This window comes from Gorilla gorilla, chromosome 13 (assembly GCF_029281585.2).
Source record: "Gorilla gorilla gorilla isolate KB3781 chromosome 13, NHGRI_mGorGor1-v2.1_pri, whole genome shotgun sequence".
NCBI lineage: Eukaryota > Metazoa > Chordata > Mammalia > Primates > Hominidae > Gorilla > Gorilla gorilla.
Genome location: NC_073237.2, coordinates 30,346,812 through 30,361,602, shown reverse-complemented (window position 1 = coordinate 30,361,602; position 14,791 = coordinate 30,346,812). Strand labels below are relative to the sequence as shown.

Genomic DNA, 14,791 nt, shown 5'->3' with positions numbered 1-14,791 from the left:
GCTTATCTGCAGAAGGAGAAGTTTAGAAATCTGTGGGCTCAGAAAATGAAACTAATAATTCCACTGGCTGAAATTCTGAATATATTTAAAAAGGCAACAGTGCTACTCTCCCTTTCATTTGTCACCCATGCTATACTCCCCAGACTTACCTTTTCCACCCTCAAACAGTAGCAACTGCAACAATAAAACTGCTGTTTTGCCTGCCTGGAAAAACAGAAGACTATCTCAACAGAGGCCAGAGTCTCTGCAGGCAGGGGAAGTGGTGGGAAACGCTCACAGGACTGAGCAAGATGGGTCATTCACCTCTTTCAATGGCCTTAAGTGTCTGAATCGTCCCTATCTCTGTGTCGAATCCTAAAGGAGCCAGATGCCCCAGGTCTCCCAAAATTTTTGGATTAAACCAGTTGTTAACTTGTACTCATTATCTGCCATTATGCAGTGGGGACCAAATGTGTCAATTTACTTCCCTGTAGCTACAAATGTCTGGGGCATAACACAAGAAGCCTCACATGATTCCTGCTACTCCCACCACCCTACAAAGTCAGTTGGTATTTTTGGGATGGATATAGTGACCAATATGGTGGCTCTTGGAGAAAATGGCTTGTTTTAAAGTGCACTACCATCTGCCTCCCTTTTTCCTTGGAAGCTAGATAACTGTCTAGCTTCGCTATATTAAGGAAGTAAATTCTATCTGCGGAAGGGAAGAGAAGAACCAGTTAGTTATACCAGCACATGCCAAATGCTTTACACTATCTTCTTTACCTGGCAACATCTCCGTAAATGAAATCTATCATTATTTCCATTGTACAGATAAGGATACCGCAGCTCAGAGGGATGAAAAACCTTGCGTAACGGCATACATCCAGTAAGAGGCAGAGCTAGGTTTCAAACCCTGGCTCTTTCTGCCACCCAACACCACCTCTCTACGTGCAGCCACCCTGTTCTGACGATGCTGCTGTTGGAGGTCACCCACTAGCCCCTAAAGCTGGGAAAGTCATGGGAAATCCTCTCACAAGAGACTCAACTTTGAATGCTGGAGTTGCCTTTACTTCTTTCCAGGGGGCCCCAAGACCAGGTCTGAGCCAGGCACTGTCACCTGTCTCCTGCCACTTTGTGCTGAGCCACAGGTCAGTAGAAAGTAATAGCAGCTGCATTTCGGCAACCAAAGACTAGCTTTGTTTGGAAAACAGGCCCTCCGTATAAGCCTAGAGGACTCCGGAATTTGGAGCCACTTCAAGGTTCCGCCCATACTATCACTCTTGTCTCAAATCTCCTGGTTTAGTAACTCCAAGAGAAAGCCAAAAACAATCATGTTTCAAAGAGGTGTGAGAAGAAAGATCTTTGGCTGGGTAATGGGTCCAGATATAGAGAAGAATCCAGGCATCATACCTCCTAAGCCTGCCTTTCCCTGGCCAGACACTCATCCCATCCCTAATCCTTGAGTATTATCACTGGTCCTTCAGGCTCTAAAAATACCTCCAAGATCTGGGGTTTCATTTAGGAACCCCACCATTGGCCAGGAAGCCCTCCCTATGTCCCACATCCACATAAAGCACAGGTCCCACTGTTTCAATTCCTTTCTTATCTCCCACTCTCTCCTCCTGCTACTTTGTTCTTGGCTCTTTTCTGTTTGATCTGATCTTCATTCAACAATAAAAGATAGGAATGAACAAACGAAGACAATGAATGTGGATTTTTTGGAGATGGCAGAGTATCTAAATATATACAGTGTTTTTCTTTTTTGAAAGAGGGAAGAGTTAGCATATATCACACTATTTGGGGTTGCTGCTTTCTTTGTTCTATAGAATGCGATGATACTACATGGTGGCAAGAAGAGAAAAGAGGAGAAGAAAAAAGAAAAATAAAAAGAAGGAAGGAATGGGAAGTGGTATCTTTTAAGGTACAAGGTGGGAGCAATTATTCAGAACTTGTCCCTCCGGGACGCTTGTCAGAATGCTGAAGATAGCTGAACACTTGTCCCTGGCCACTGAATCAAGGAAGACAGATGAACAGTTCTTAAAACAAAAGGAATAAAAATGGAGCTACTGTATCTGAAACCCTTCACTACATGTAGTTCACATTCTGAAAGTCAAGATAATTATTTGGTAGAGAAACAGTGTCTTTCAAAGCTAACCCATCCTGAAATACTAGCTGGGTGACTTGTACAGGGTTATGATTAGCACAGGTACACTCTGCATGCAAGAATGGGGGTGGGCATGGACAGTCTGAACACCAGATTTTTAAAGTAGGTCACTAAAAAATAACAAATATTATGCAAAGGCAGGCAGAACTAGGGTAAGACATTTAACAAATGAGCCATGCTCCCAGTAAAAGGGTGGGAGGAGTGAAGAGCTGGGGTTTTTCCCCAACCACAGTCTTGCTACCAACTGACCTTTGGCTCAATTGAGGACACTTGCAGGTGCCTTGGAGTAGTAGCACCTTTTGTGCATACATAGCATGGCACTAAGGCATGGCACCAACCTGTCACCATTCCCTAGGGACACCTTGACCTTAGGTGCTAAGGAGGTAATGAGACAGAGAATGTTGAGTTTTTAGTAAAGAACCTTAGCAATCATGTAGCATTCCCCGGAGGAAGACAGAGAGGCCCTGAAAAGCAACTGACTGCCTAGGGTCACAGGACTCATTAGTGGGAGAACCAGAAAAAAAAAAAAAAAATACAGCTGATTTGCCCTCCAGTGAAATGCAAATTTCCCTCAGGGGGAAAAAAAAAACATTAAAATCTTTCACAGGTAGAGTTGAAATAAGTACTACCTAGGTGTATCACAGTCTTTTGGTGCTTCTGTGATGTTAGTTCTATAATCACTTACTAAAACTTCCATGTGTTTCAGAATTCCAGAGAACTGACAGCTAAACTTTGGAAAAACAACTTAAGTTTAGGTTTCTGATGATCTGCCCTGGGTGCCACTTTTTTCCAAAAGACACAGTAAGGGCAAATCAATTTTCCTGATATAATATTGCGTATACAATCCCTTACTCAGATTCAAGATACAAAATGTTAGTAAAGGCTCACATTAAATGATATGAGAATTTTAAAGTTGCAAAATACTATATATATGTATATACTAGGATCTGATTTAAGTGAAAAAAAAAAAACTTCAAGACCATTAGTGTATATTCATTCATACACACACACCATTGCATATGCAAATGCACAAAAAAGAAAGACATAAAGTTAATATGGATTACAAATAGAATAACACATTGTATAAAGGGGAGACTTTAGCTTTCTATGTTTTATACTCCTGTATTATTCAAATTCTATTTTTGATAAGCATGCATTCATTTACTACTTACTTCTTAAAACACTGGAGCGGTCATTTAAACTTTGTACATAAATACCTACATTAGCATCTCTATAAAATGAGAACTTGACTTCTTCAGCAATATCCTTTGAAAGAAAGATAGAATGGTCCGTAAAGTTCCTGGAACTACAAATGCAGGTCTTTCTTTAATAATGACTGGTGAAGATGTATTTAAATTTGTGACTATAACTCCAGATAAAGTCCACTTTGCTCCCCTCAATATGTCCTTTGATATTCACCAACAGAGAGAAAGAGCTGTGAAGAGAATCCCTGAACGGCTCAAATTTAGCCTTAGATGAACAGTGCCATACCTCATTCAAGTCAGACTAATCCAAGCGGGGCCCTCCCTTCCCACCCCATCCCCAGCTCCCTTTCCAATCTCAGCAGGATACCAAATTTGTTACTGAACCACATTTTCTTGGGTGGTGGTAACTTTAAAAAATATTACACTAAGAAATAGATACAGCCAGGCGCAGTGGCTCCCGCCTATAATCCCAGCACTTTAGGAGGTCGAGATGGGCGGATCACCTCAGGTCAGGAGTTTGAGACCAGCCTGGCCAAGGTGGTGAAACCCTATCTCTACTAAAAGTACAAAAATTAGCCGGGCACGGTGGCACACACCTGGAGTCCCAGCTACTCAGGAGGCTGAGGAAGGAGAATTATTTGAACCCAGCAGGCAGAGGCTGCAGTGAACCAAGATCGTGCCATTGCACTCCAGCCTGGGTGACACAGCGAGACTCCATCGCAAAAAAAAAAAAAAAAAAAAAAACAGAAAAAGAAAAAAAATAAAAGAAATAGATGCTCACTGTAGCAACAACAGAAAATGCAGGTGAGAAAAAGAACAAAATAAAATCCTTTGTAATACCATGATTTACAGTTTCATTTACCATGACTTGTAAACGCATTTGAATTTTTCAAAAAAAAAAATCACTAGACCTCACATTGTTTTGCTAATTGCTTTTTTTCACTCAACAATAAACCTCAAATATCTTAATAGGACAATCGTGTGATATTTTACAGCACTTTAAACTATACCATAAAAATCTATCCTTCAGATACATAACAATTTCCCTATTATTAAAATACTTAGGTTGTTTCCAAGTACTAGCATTCAAACAATGATGCCTTGTATACTCACATTGTTAGTAGGTCCTTAAATCATTTCTTCCAAATAAATGTCTAGCTTTCAGTTCCTAGAAGAGAGCTGAGTGAAAGGATATGCGTACCACCAGGATGCCTGGAAAAGGCTGTACCAATTTTATGACCCTTCTCTGAGGCAGTGAGTGTAGGTACTCAAACCAGGCAATAGAATTCATATTTACCTTTTGCCAAGTTGAGACATTAAAAAGCCAATCTTGGTACTTCTTTAATAGCTAGTTAAATTGAGTAACTTTCCATCTGTCTGTTAGACATCTAAACTTCTTCTTTTGTAAACTGCCTGTCTGCCAGACAGGTCAAACTGAGTAACACTAAGATGACCTCTGCTGATCAAATGTTCTCATCTCCAAGGGGACTTAACTGAGCTATTAATGTGGATGCCTCAGCTCTGTAACTCTGGAGAGACTGAAACTGCCTTTGGCCTCTACTTGGTCTTGAGATATGGTCTACAACATTTCCCTTTACGTGAATGACAGACAGCCCTAAAATCTGTCGACAATTTGACCCCATGCTTGGGTGCACTGTGAACCTAGTGAATTATAGCAAGGAAAGGGGATGATTATCTTAAATCATGGACAAAATCCTATTTGGGCCAGTACATTTTGCTTATGAGTAGCTCTACATTAAAATTTAAATATTAGGTTGGCAGCTATTTTCTTTCAGCATTTAGAAATATCAACCTGGGTTGATGCAGTGGCTCATGCCTGTAATCCCAGCAATTTGGGAGGCCAACGTGGGTGGACTGCTTGAGCCCAGGAGTTTGAGACCAGCCTGGGCAACATAGCAAGACCATGTCTCTACAAAAAAGTGAAAAAATTAGCCAGTCATGGTGTCCCACACCTGTAGTCCCAGCTACTCGAGAGGCTGAGGTGGGAGGATCGCTGGAGCCTGGAAGACTGAGGCTACAGTGAGCTGTGATTGTGCCACTGCATTCCAGTCTGGGTAACAGAGCTAAGACTCTGTCTCAAAAACAAAAACAAAAAAAAAAGAAAGAAAGAAAAAGAAAAAAGAAAAAAAAAAAAGAAATTCCGAACCCTGGGAGCAATCCTTGCAAACAGGTTTTGTGAGGGAGACTGCACATAGCATATGGATGGATGCTAAACCATCACTCTTGCTAGAAAACCACGTCAGACCATACACCCACCCAGCTGACAGGGAGTGATTCAACAGCAGCATTCAAGGAGTGCCATGTGATGATGTTTATCTATCATAGCTAGATTTGTAGAGATGTTTGCAACAGTCAACTTACTTTAAGCTAAATGCCAAGGATCAGAAAAAATAAGATTCACTTTTTAGGGTCTCCATCTCATCTTTGGAATATGTAAATCTATGAATTTGCTACTTGTGTTATCAAAGTTTAACTTTCCTATGATAGTGAAATATTATAATTAATTACCTTATGATATAGACAGAGGCATAGTATTAATGGACCCTACAAGCAATCACAGGATTTCCACACAGCAGGAGGAGGAGCACAGGAGAGGAATAAACCCAGGCAGCAGAACTGTCAGTAGTGGGCTGGAGAGGATGAGAATTTGTTTTTTGTGTGTTTGTTTTGGGGGTACATATCAGTTTCCAGAGGAGCTTGTAGAGCTTGAAAGAGCCTTCAGATGATCAACTGAGAATCATCTCTCTATGGTCTAAAGTACTGGCAGCACATCCCCCAATCCTTTTTTTTGGGCTATCTAAAGACACGTAAGAGTGGATTTAAAAAGTCTATGCAAACAAGAGAAAAAGATTTCTCCTGTATTTTATGTGGTTTGCCCTTCTGTTTTCCTCTCTTCCTACACCTTCTGAAATATACCTGTCTTGAACTGCCATGGCTTCCAACTCTAAAGTCAAAGTACTATCACTGCATCTCTGAGGTTCACTGCAGTTCATTAAAAAGGTTAGCTATATTTCATTTCTGTTTAAAGAGAAATTGGCACTACTCCCAAACTAACTTTTGTGTATCTAAACATCATGCTACTTATAAACAATATTTTTGTCAAAAGTAAAATTCCAAGGATGTCTATGTGAACATAAACAACATTGAGGTCAGAATCATCACGGCCAGCAATATCACCAAGGCTTGTCAACTGGGTTCTTTCATAAGAGAGCTAGAAACATTAATTCTTTGTTTTATTTGATGTGGATGCATCTGGGAAACTGCACTAAATATCTCTGAATGTTCCAAGAAACCAGGTCATCTCTTCAATTCTTTTAGCTGTTCATAAAACAAAAACCTATTAAATATGATACTTGTAACTAGAAGAACTTTGAAGGAGAAGTCATATGAGCAATTATCTATTTTTTGGAGAGAAACTGGGGGGAAAAGAGTGGTGCAGAAAGAATGGATTTAACAATATAACCACATATGTCAACATGTTTTTCTTGAGCACTAAGTATGTGCAAGGCGCACCATATGCTACAGAAAGGAACAAAACTCTGCCTCTATATCAGAAAGCTTTCCCATCTCACAGCAGCTTGTCTCTTCTTGCTCAAATTTTAAGTTAGTGGTCTATTTTCACTCAGTCTTTTCTCATCCTGGATAACTGACCAGAATGTGCTATATATATGTCAAGATTAAAAAAAAAAAAAGCTTAAATGATGGTTTTATTTTGAATTAGCCATATAACTTTTCTGTGCCTCAGTTTCCCAATCTATAAATAAGGTTGGTTAACGATCTAAAAAGTCCTTTCTAAGTGGAAAAAATTCAATGATTCATTCATTCACATTTATGTTAACTGTCTATTACGTGCCAGGAACTGTTTTAGGTCCTGGGGATACATCAGGGAACAACAGAGACAGAGTCCCTGCCCTCATAGTACTTCCATTTTAATGGAAGGAGACAGACTAAACAAATAAATAAATATACAAACAGAGTATCAGATGGTGACCCATTCTATTGATAAAGCAGGGCAAAAGCAGTAGAAAGTACAGGGGCTGTGGGGAGTGTCAGTGATCAAAGAAGGCCTCACTGATGTTCAGCCACTGTGCAATCCAGGGAGGGGTAACCTCACGTGCAAAGGCCCTGAGGTGGTGGCATGCCTGGTGGGTCTAAGGAAAGCCAAGGAGACCAAGGTGAGTGAAGGCAAAAAAAGGGGAAGACAGAAAAGGCAAGAGGTAGTAGGGGCCAGACCACATGAGGCTCTTTAGCCAATTTTGATGTTGTAAATCTACACTTTAAGCCAGGTGTACAGCTAGGTGTTTGTAGTTTATCAAAGTCCCTACTGTGAGGACTTTGATAAAGACAGTGATAAAGTGGCCACAGTAGGGACTTTGATAAAGACAAACTACAAAGCCTTAACTGTACATCTGGTTTAGACTGTAGACTTCCAACATCAAAAATTGGTTACAGTTTGATAAGAAATTAACTCATATATGAAAATATTAGATTGCACTTGAAAAGTACTTACTTCCTGAAGTCTAACCCTATTTCCCTGAATTTCATTATTAAGTAACACTGGAAATTCTCAGGATGTATCACAAAAATGATCATGACTCACTCAGCAGATGTGTACAGCCACTGCCAAAAACAACAGGACTTGGGGAACCAGGGCCACGCTATAGCAATGCCTGACCAGGCAGCCCCTGCCTCTTGAGGGTTCCCCTAGTTCTGGGCTCACTGGCCAAGAGGGGGCAGAACATCACATGCAAGTCTCAAAGAGAAAGACTTAACACATCCTCTAAGCTCGTTTTAAATTAGTTGCAGCAGCACAAACTCACAGAAATATTCACTTTCACTTTTTAGTGTCACTGTGGGCCAATATAACCAGAGTTTCGTAAAAAGTCTTGGTGAACTTCGACATTTATAAATTCCAGAGACAGGCTGAGAAAGAAAGTCACCAAGGGTCATGAAACATTTGGCAAGAAAGTAAAGGAAGAAGTGGGGGCATTGTCCTGAGAACCCGGCATCTGACCCGGCCCTGAGCCTGACCTCATCCTCTCCTCCTTGAGGTCTTCCTCAGCCCCTTCTCAGAATGTGGGCCCCCTACCCTGCAGCTCCCCATGGTCACCAGTGTGGTGTAGTACATGACACCTACAGAGACCTCAACTAAGCCCTACTGCATCTAAGTTTTTTGGTTTTTTGGTTTGTTTTTTTGAGACAGGGTCTCACTCTGTCACCCAGGCTGGAATGCAGTGGCGCAATCTCGGCTCACTGCAACCTCTGCCTCCCAGGTTCAAGTGATTCTCTGGCCTCAGCCTCCGGAGTCGCTGGGATTACAGGTGCCCACCACCACGCCCGGCTAATTTTTGTATTTTTAGTAGAGACGGGGTTTCCCCACGTTGGCCAGGCTGGTCTCAAACTTCTGACCTCAAGTGATCCACCCATCTCGGCCTCCCAAATTGCTGGGGTTATAGGTGTGAGCCACCGCACCCAGCCTGCATTTATGTTTTAAGAGGAGGAGAAGTAGTGGGTGAAGACAGCTGTACTTTCAAAAAAAAGTATATCAAAGCAGGTCCAGTTGAGATCCAATCTTTAAGAAAGCAGCATGATTTCCTCAGGCTCCTGAACTCATTTCGCAGATTGTGGCAATGAACTTTTCTAACTCAAACTTTAGGAATTAGGAATTAGAAAGAAAGGCTGTCACCACAAGAGATTGGGTGTCTGGCTGCCAGAGGTCTTATAGGGCCATCTTTACCTCTGTGAATTCGCCAAGTGTCTGAGGCCAACTATACCCACCCAACCTCACCAACCTGGTCTCATCAGGGCTGACTGAACTCAGGGATTATGACTCATGCTAATAAAATTCTCAGAGCTCAATATGTAAACCCATATATTTACTGATTTTACCTAAGAAAGGCAACTGTCAGGAGGACCTGATGCTCCTATTTCTGACCAGCACATTCCTTCCCCACAGCAGGATAGAAGGACGTTAGGAGCTGCAAATCTGAAGCCAGATGCAGGCGTGCTGAGAGAGGGAACTGGAACGCAAACCCAAGTCCATCAGACTCCAGAGCCCAGCTCTGAAGCAGCTGGTTCCATCCCAGTGACTCCCACAATGGCACAGCTGCTCTATTTCATTGGGTTGAAGGAGTGACAAATACTAAAGCAGCATTAGACCTTGATACTTCTGGGACCTGGGCCTTTCTATGTTGTCTATGGGAAGGGACTGGTGTGGATTCATTCGTACACATGACATTTACAGACCTGGGATGAAGGGATAAAGTCCCCATCCTCTTTCAGACGCTCAGACTGAGAATGGAGACTGTGTAGGAGAAATCAGAACATCATGCAGCCCATGCTACAGGTGTGGTGGATGAAGGCTGATAAAGAACCACCAGGGAAAAGCACCTAATCCAGCATCAGAGCATCGGAGGGGGAGAGAAAGGACTCTAGGGACAGGTGACACCATGTACAAGCCTTCCAGAATTACACAGAGGTACGGAGTCACTGAAAGAATAAGCTGGCAGATGAAACAATACATTAAAGGCACAAAAGTGTGACATTGTGGGAATCATAAAGTGTTGCACATGGATAAAGTACAGGGTACATGTTGGGGAGAGCTAAGAAACAAGGGATGGAGCAAGGTCCAGGCTGCTGCAAAGTTTGAATTTTTACCAAAGGTAAGGAGGCACCATTAAAGGATTCTGAGCTGCAATCTTTAAGACGAGATTTGATTTTCAGAGATCATTCCGGTAGGGGTATAGACTAACTCAGGGAAAGGCTACCAGACTGGTGTCAGGGAGGCAGGTTACGGTGTTATTACAGTCAATAAGACAAGGCAATGAGGAGGTACAGGAGGGAACAAATCCAGGGAGAGTTATGTATTGGGTGAAATTCACCCCTGATATTTCACGTAGGTTCTTTTCTATTTTCCCTAAGTGTCGGCCGGTCTGAGAAATAAAGGGAAAGAGTACAAAAGAGAAATTTTAAAGCTGGAGACATCACATGTCGGCAGGTTCTGTGATGCCCCCTGAGCAGTAAAACCAGCAAGTTTTTATCAGTGATTTTCAAAAGGGGAGGGAGTGTATGAATAGGGTGTGGGTCACAGACATCACATGCTTCACAAGGTAGTAAGATATCACAAGGTAAATGGAGGCAGGGCGAGATCACAGGACCATAGGACTGAGGCAAAATTAAAATTGCTAATGAAGTTTCAGGCATGCATTGTCAGTGATAACATCTTATCAGGAGACAGGGTTTGAAAGCAGACAACCGGTCTGACCAAAATTTATTAGGTGGGAATTTCCTCGTCCTAATAAGCCTGGGAGCGCTACGGGAGACTGGGGCTCATTTCATCCCTACAGCAGCGACTGTAAAAGACAGCCGCCCCCAAAGCAGCCATTTTAGAGGCCTACCCTCAGGGATGCATTCTCTTTCTCAGGGATGTTCCTTGCTGAGAAAAACAATTCAGTGATATTTCTCCCATTTGCTTTTGAAAGAAGAGAAATATGGCTCTGTTTCCCCCCGGCTCACTGGCAGTCAGAGTTTAAGGTTATCTCTCTTGTTCCTTGAACATTGCTGTTATCCTGTTCTTTTTTCAAGGTGCCCAGATTTCATATTGTTCAAACACACATGCTCTACAAACAATTTGTGCAGTTAACACAATCATCACAGGGTCCTGAGGTGACATACATCCTCCTCAGCTTATGAAGATGATGGGATTAAGAGATTAAAGTAAAGACAGGCATAGGAAATCACAAGGGTATTCATTGGGGAAGTGATAAGTGTCCCTGAAATCTTCACAATTTATGTTCAGAGATTGCAGTAAAGACAGGCATAAGAAATTATAAAAGTATTAATTTGGGGAACTAATAAATGTCCATGACATCTTCACAATTTATGTTCTTCTGCCATGGCTTCAGCCGGTCCCTCCGTTCGGGGTCCCTGACCTCCCGCAACAGTTATGAAAGCAGGATGGGCTGGGGTAGGTAAGGAAAAAAGATAGGTCTCGAATAGCTTTTGTGTTTCTCATTTGGGCAAACTGGCAGAGCCAATGAACAAGATGGGAACTGAGATGTTGGTTTTAGACACGGTGGATCTGGGATAAGATCTCCAGCGGGCAGGGGCATATATGGGCCTGGAGCTTAGCAGGTTGGACTGGTACAGAAGCTGGGAAGAACAGCAGCAATGTTCAGGCATTATCCCATGAGTGCCAGGTCACCCAGAAGCTCAGCAGCCTGGAGACATGTGCTGAGTGCCTGTGGGGTGCCAGGCATCTAATCCAATTCCTCTAATGCAGACCCTTGGCAACTCTGTGACAAGGGCATCACCATCCCATTTCACATGAGAGAAGACAGGATCTGAGGGGCTAAGTATCTTGCCATGGTCTCATGGCTGGTAAGTGACCAAACTGGAAGTCAAACTCAGGCTCCTGATGTCAGAACCAACTCTCTTGCACCATGCTCCTCCCAACAGGCTGCACAAGTGATATCATTTTACAGTCATTTAACATATTAAGATCCAAAAAACCAAATGCATTTTAAAAAAAATAAATCTCATTTTAAAACAATCTCCAAGCTCTAAAGCACATATATGGGGACGAGATGGTAAACCTCATGTTCCCTAAAACATCCTTGATTTTGGCAAAATTTGTATGATAACTTTTAAAGAATGGGTTGATGTAAATAATACAGGCATTATCAGCACTTAGACTGATTTCTTATCTAAGAAAATAAGGGTTTATGAAACAACATCCTTAAAACCAATCCTGAGGCTACTTTTGATTCTGCCGTTAATACAAAATTGTACCTTTCAAATGTCCACCCATCATAGCTCTTGTACATCGCAGATGCTTGGCAATGGCTTATTTATCTTATCTGTTCTGAACCAAAAATTCAAACCTGGTAATCATGTAGGAGGATACTTTCCTAGACTGACACCTCTTCTTCATGAACTATGCCACAACTTGCAACTTGCCATGTAATTCCACAATAGCAGTTATAGAAAGGATGACAAGGATGTTGAATAATTAAGTGTTCCATACATGTCTGTTTTGCGAGCAGTGGCCCAGACAAGTTACACTATCCAAAGATGGGCTTGCCCAGGTTCTCCTTAGATCAAGACAAGAGGATGAGAACCACACCAGCACTCATGTACAAACAGCCTTACTAATTCATCTAAGGTGGATTAATTTTTGACACCAAAGATAACAGCAGAACATGAGGAATCTGAGGAACAACTGGCTCAGAGAGTGTGATATCGTTTCAATAGGTCTATGGCATTAAGGGGCACAAGAACCTGTTCTGTCTCCCAAAGACATGCTTAGATGCTTTTGCATCTTCACATATTTGCAACATCTAATCCCAAAGACTCTTGGTTTCCAATTGATTCTTAAAGTCAGTCTCTGCCACTTGCTGCTGAGGACAAGATTTCTTTTATATTCTTAAACCTCAGTTTACTTCTTTGCAGATTTTAGGTAACAATGTCTGTCTGCACTGCTCTGCCCAGATGACAAGGGCTGCTAGGATAATTAAATGAGGTAACACACGAAAGCACTGCATATTCTGGGAACTATATCCCCGTGAGCTACCATAATTCATGAGATTGCTATCGCCTTACCTATGGTAAGCTCTAAATGTAGCCTGTTTCTTTTACTGAAGATTTAAATATACATTCTAAAACAAGTACTTAAAATATAGTCGAGAATCACTCTTATCCAATACAAGTGACCCAATATTATTCAGTTTTATTTTTTCAGGTCTTTCGCCTGGTGGGGGGAGGTGAGGGGATGCATTCTATGATTAGAGAGGACCCACAGGCTCCAGATATATTTGTGAAAAAATGACAAAAGATCATTAAAAACATTTTCTTTTTAGAAAGCTACCTTTTTATATTGGCTCGAATTTAAGACTCTTTTCATGGCTCAAATTTAAGACTCTTTTCACCATGATTCTTTAAAATCTTTTAAAATCCAAACAGATGAAAGAAAATGTTCTTGGTCCTAGGTCATATTTGAAAATTTTTCTTTTAATGTGATGGATTTCTTTTATACTCAAAATTTTTCTCCAGTGAACTTAATCAATTCAAATTATTTTAGCATGTATTTCTTGAGTATCTTCCTTGTATTATGCATTGCTAAATACCATAGAAGAAAAGAAGATAGGCACACATTCCTTCTCTTATTTGAAGACTGCAATCTAACAAGGAGACTAAGATAAGCATGCAAATACAATAGGATGAGGGTTATAAGAAAAGTCAAAGGAAAGAGACAGCTACAGGCGGGATTCAAGAAAGGCTTTACAGAGAACTACGAAGTGGAAGATGAATTCAGATGCACAGGCAGAGTAAAGAGCAAATACCAAAGTAGAGAAACAGGATAGCACAGCAAGTGTTCAGGGGCTGCTCAGCAGTTCAGTATGGCTGACATTAGGGCAGAACAGTTTTAAGATTTTTTGCTACAGCAGTCAATACATGCTTATTCCTAAAAGACCTAATAAGTGATTCTCGTTAATTTATACAGCTGCAAATGAAGATGCCAACTCTTGCCAGAAGGAAAAAGAGGTGATGTTGAAGAAAAGTATAAGGGAGGAGCCAGGCGCAGTGGCTCACGCCTGTAATCCCAGCACTTCAGGAGGCTGAGGCAGGCGGATCACCTGAAGTAAGGAGTTCAAGACCAACCTGGCCAACATGGTGAAACCCCATCTCTACTGAAAATACAAAAATCGGCTAGGCGTGGTGGCGCACGCCTGTAATTCCAGCTATTCTGAGGCTGAGACAGAAGAATCGCTTGAACCCGGGAGGTGGAGGTTGGAGTGAGCTGAGGTTGCACCACTGCACTCTAGCCTGTGTGACAGAGTGAGACGCTGTCTCAAAAAAAAAAAAAAAGTATAGAGGAAACAAAATTGGCCAATTATCACTGTTCACAGTCGTTGAGGCTGAGGGTTTATACTCTCCTCTCCACTTTGTATGTCTGAGATTTTCCATTAAAAATAGAGAAAAGGAAAAAGAAAAAAAAAAGAAATGAAGGCCAGTCGATCTAGGGAGACGGTCAGCTGATGGTGCCAGTCAACTGAAGTGAGAGGGTGAGGCCAAGGTCAGACAGACTCTACAGGGGAAGCAGACACAGCACAACGTGACTACATGGTCAGTGTGCCTATTTTTCGGTTCCCCATGCCTCACACTCCTCACATTTCTCACTGGGAGAGAGTAGCTGGGGTCTGCCACCAGGTAAGCTGGTGGTAAGACAGCCTAAGAAAGATGGAAGAACTGTCCTCAACATACCAGGTGTAAACATACTGTAGGGGTTGATTTTGGTAATGTCAAATATAATATTTATTCATGCTTCAAAACCCCGATAAGCTAAAGTGAAGAAAATCTAAAAAGCAAGTGTGCTGTATCACCTAGAGAAAAGCACTCAATGTTTTGGCATATCCGCTGCCTT

General features: G+C 41.7%; 1 protein-coding gene across 3 annotated transcripts in view; it reads right to left on the bottom strand.

Annotated features, from left to right (window-relative positions):
- The window catches only part of ACO1 (aconitase 1), a 68,001-nt gene that overhangs the window by 48,362 nt on the left and 4,848 nt on the right, over positions 1-14,791 (bottom strand). Inside the window, exon 1 of one of the 3 annotated variants that reach the window (XM_063696274.1) lies at positions 4,462-4,480. The exons of the other annotated variants lie outside the window; for them this stretch is intronic. Within the exon in view, the coding sequence (XP_063552344.1) occupies positions 4,462-4,463 (2 nt within the window). The 5' untranslated portion in view covers positions 4,464-4,480. Of the gene's footprint in view, positions 1-4,461; positions 4,481-14,791 lie in introns of those variants that run through there. 3 annotated transcript variants of the gene reach the window in all.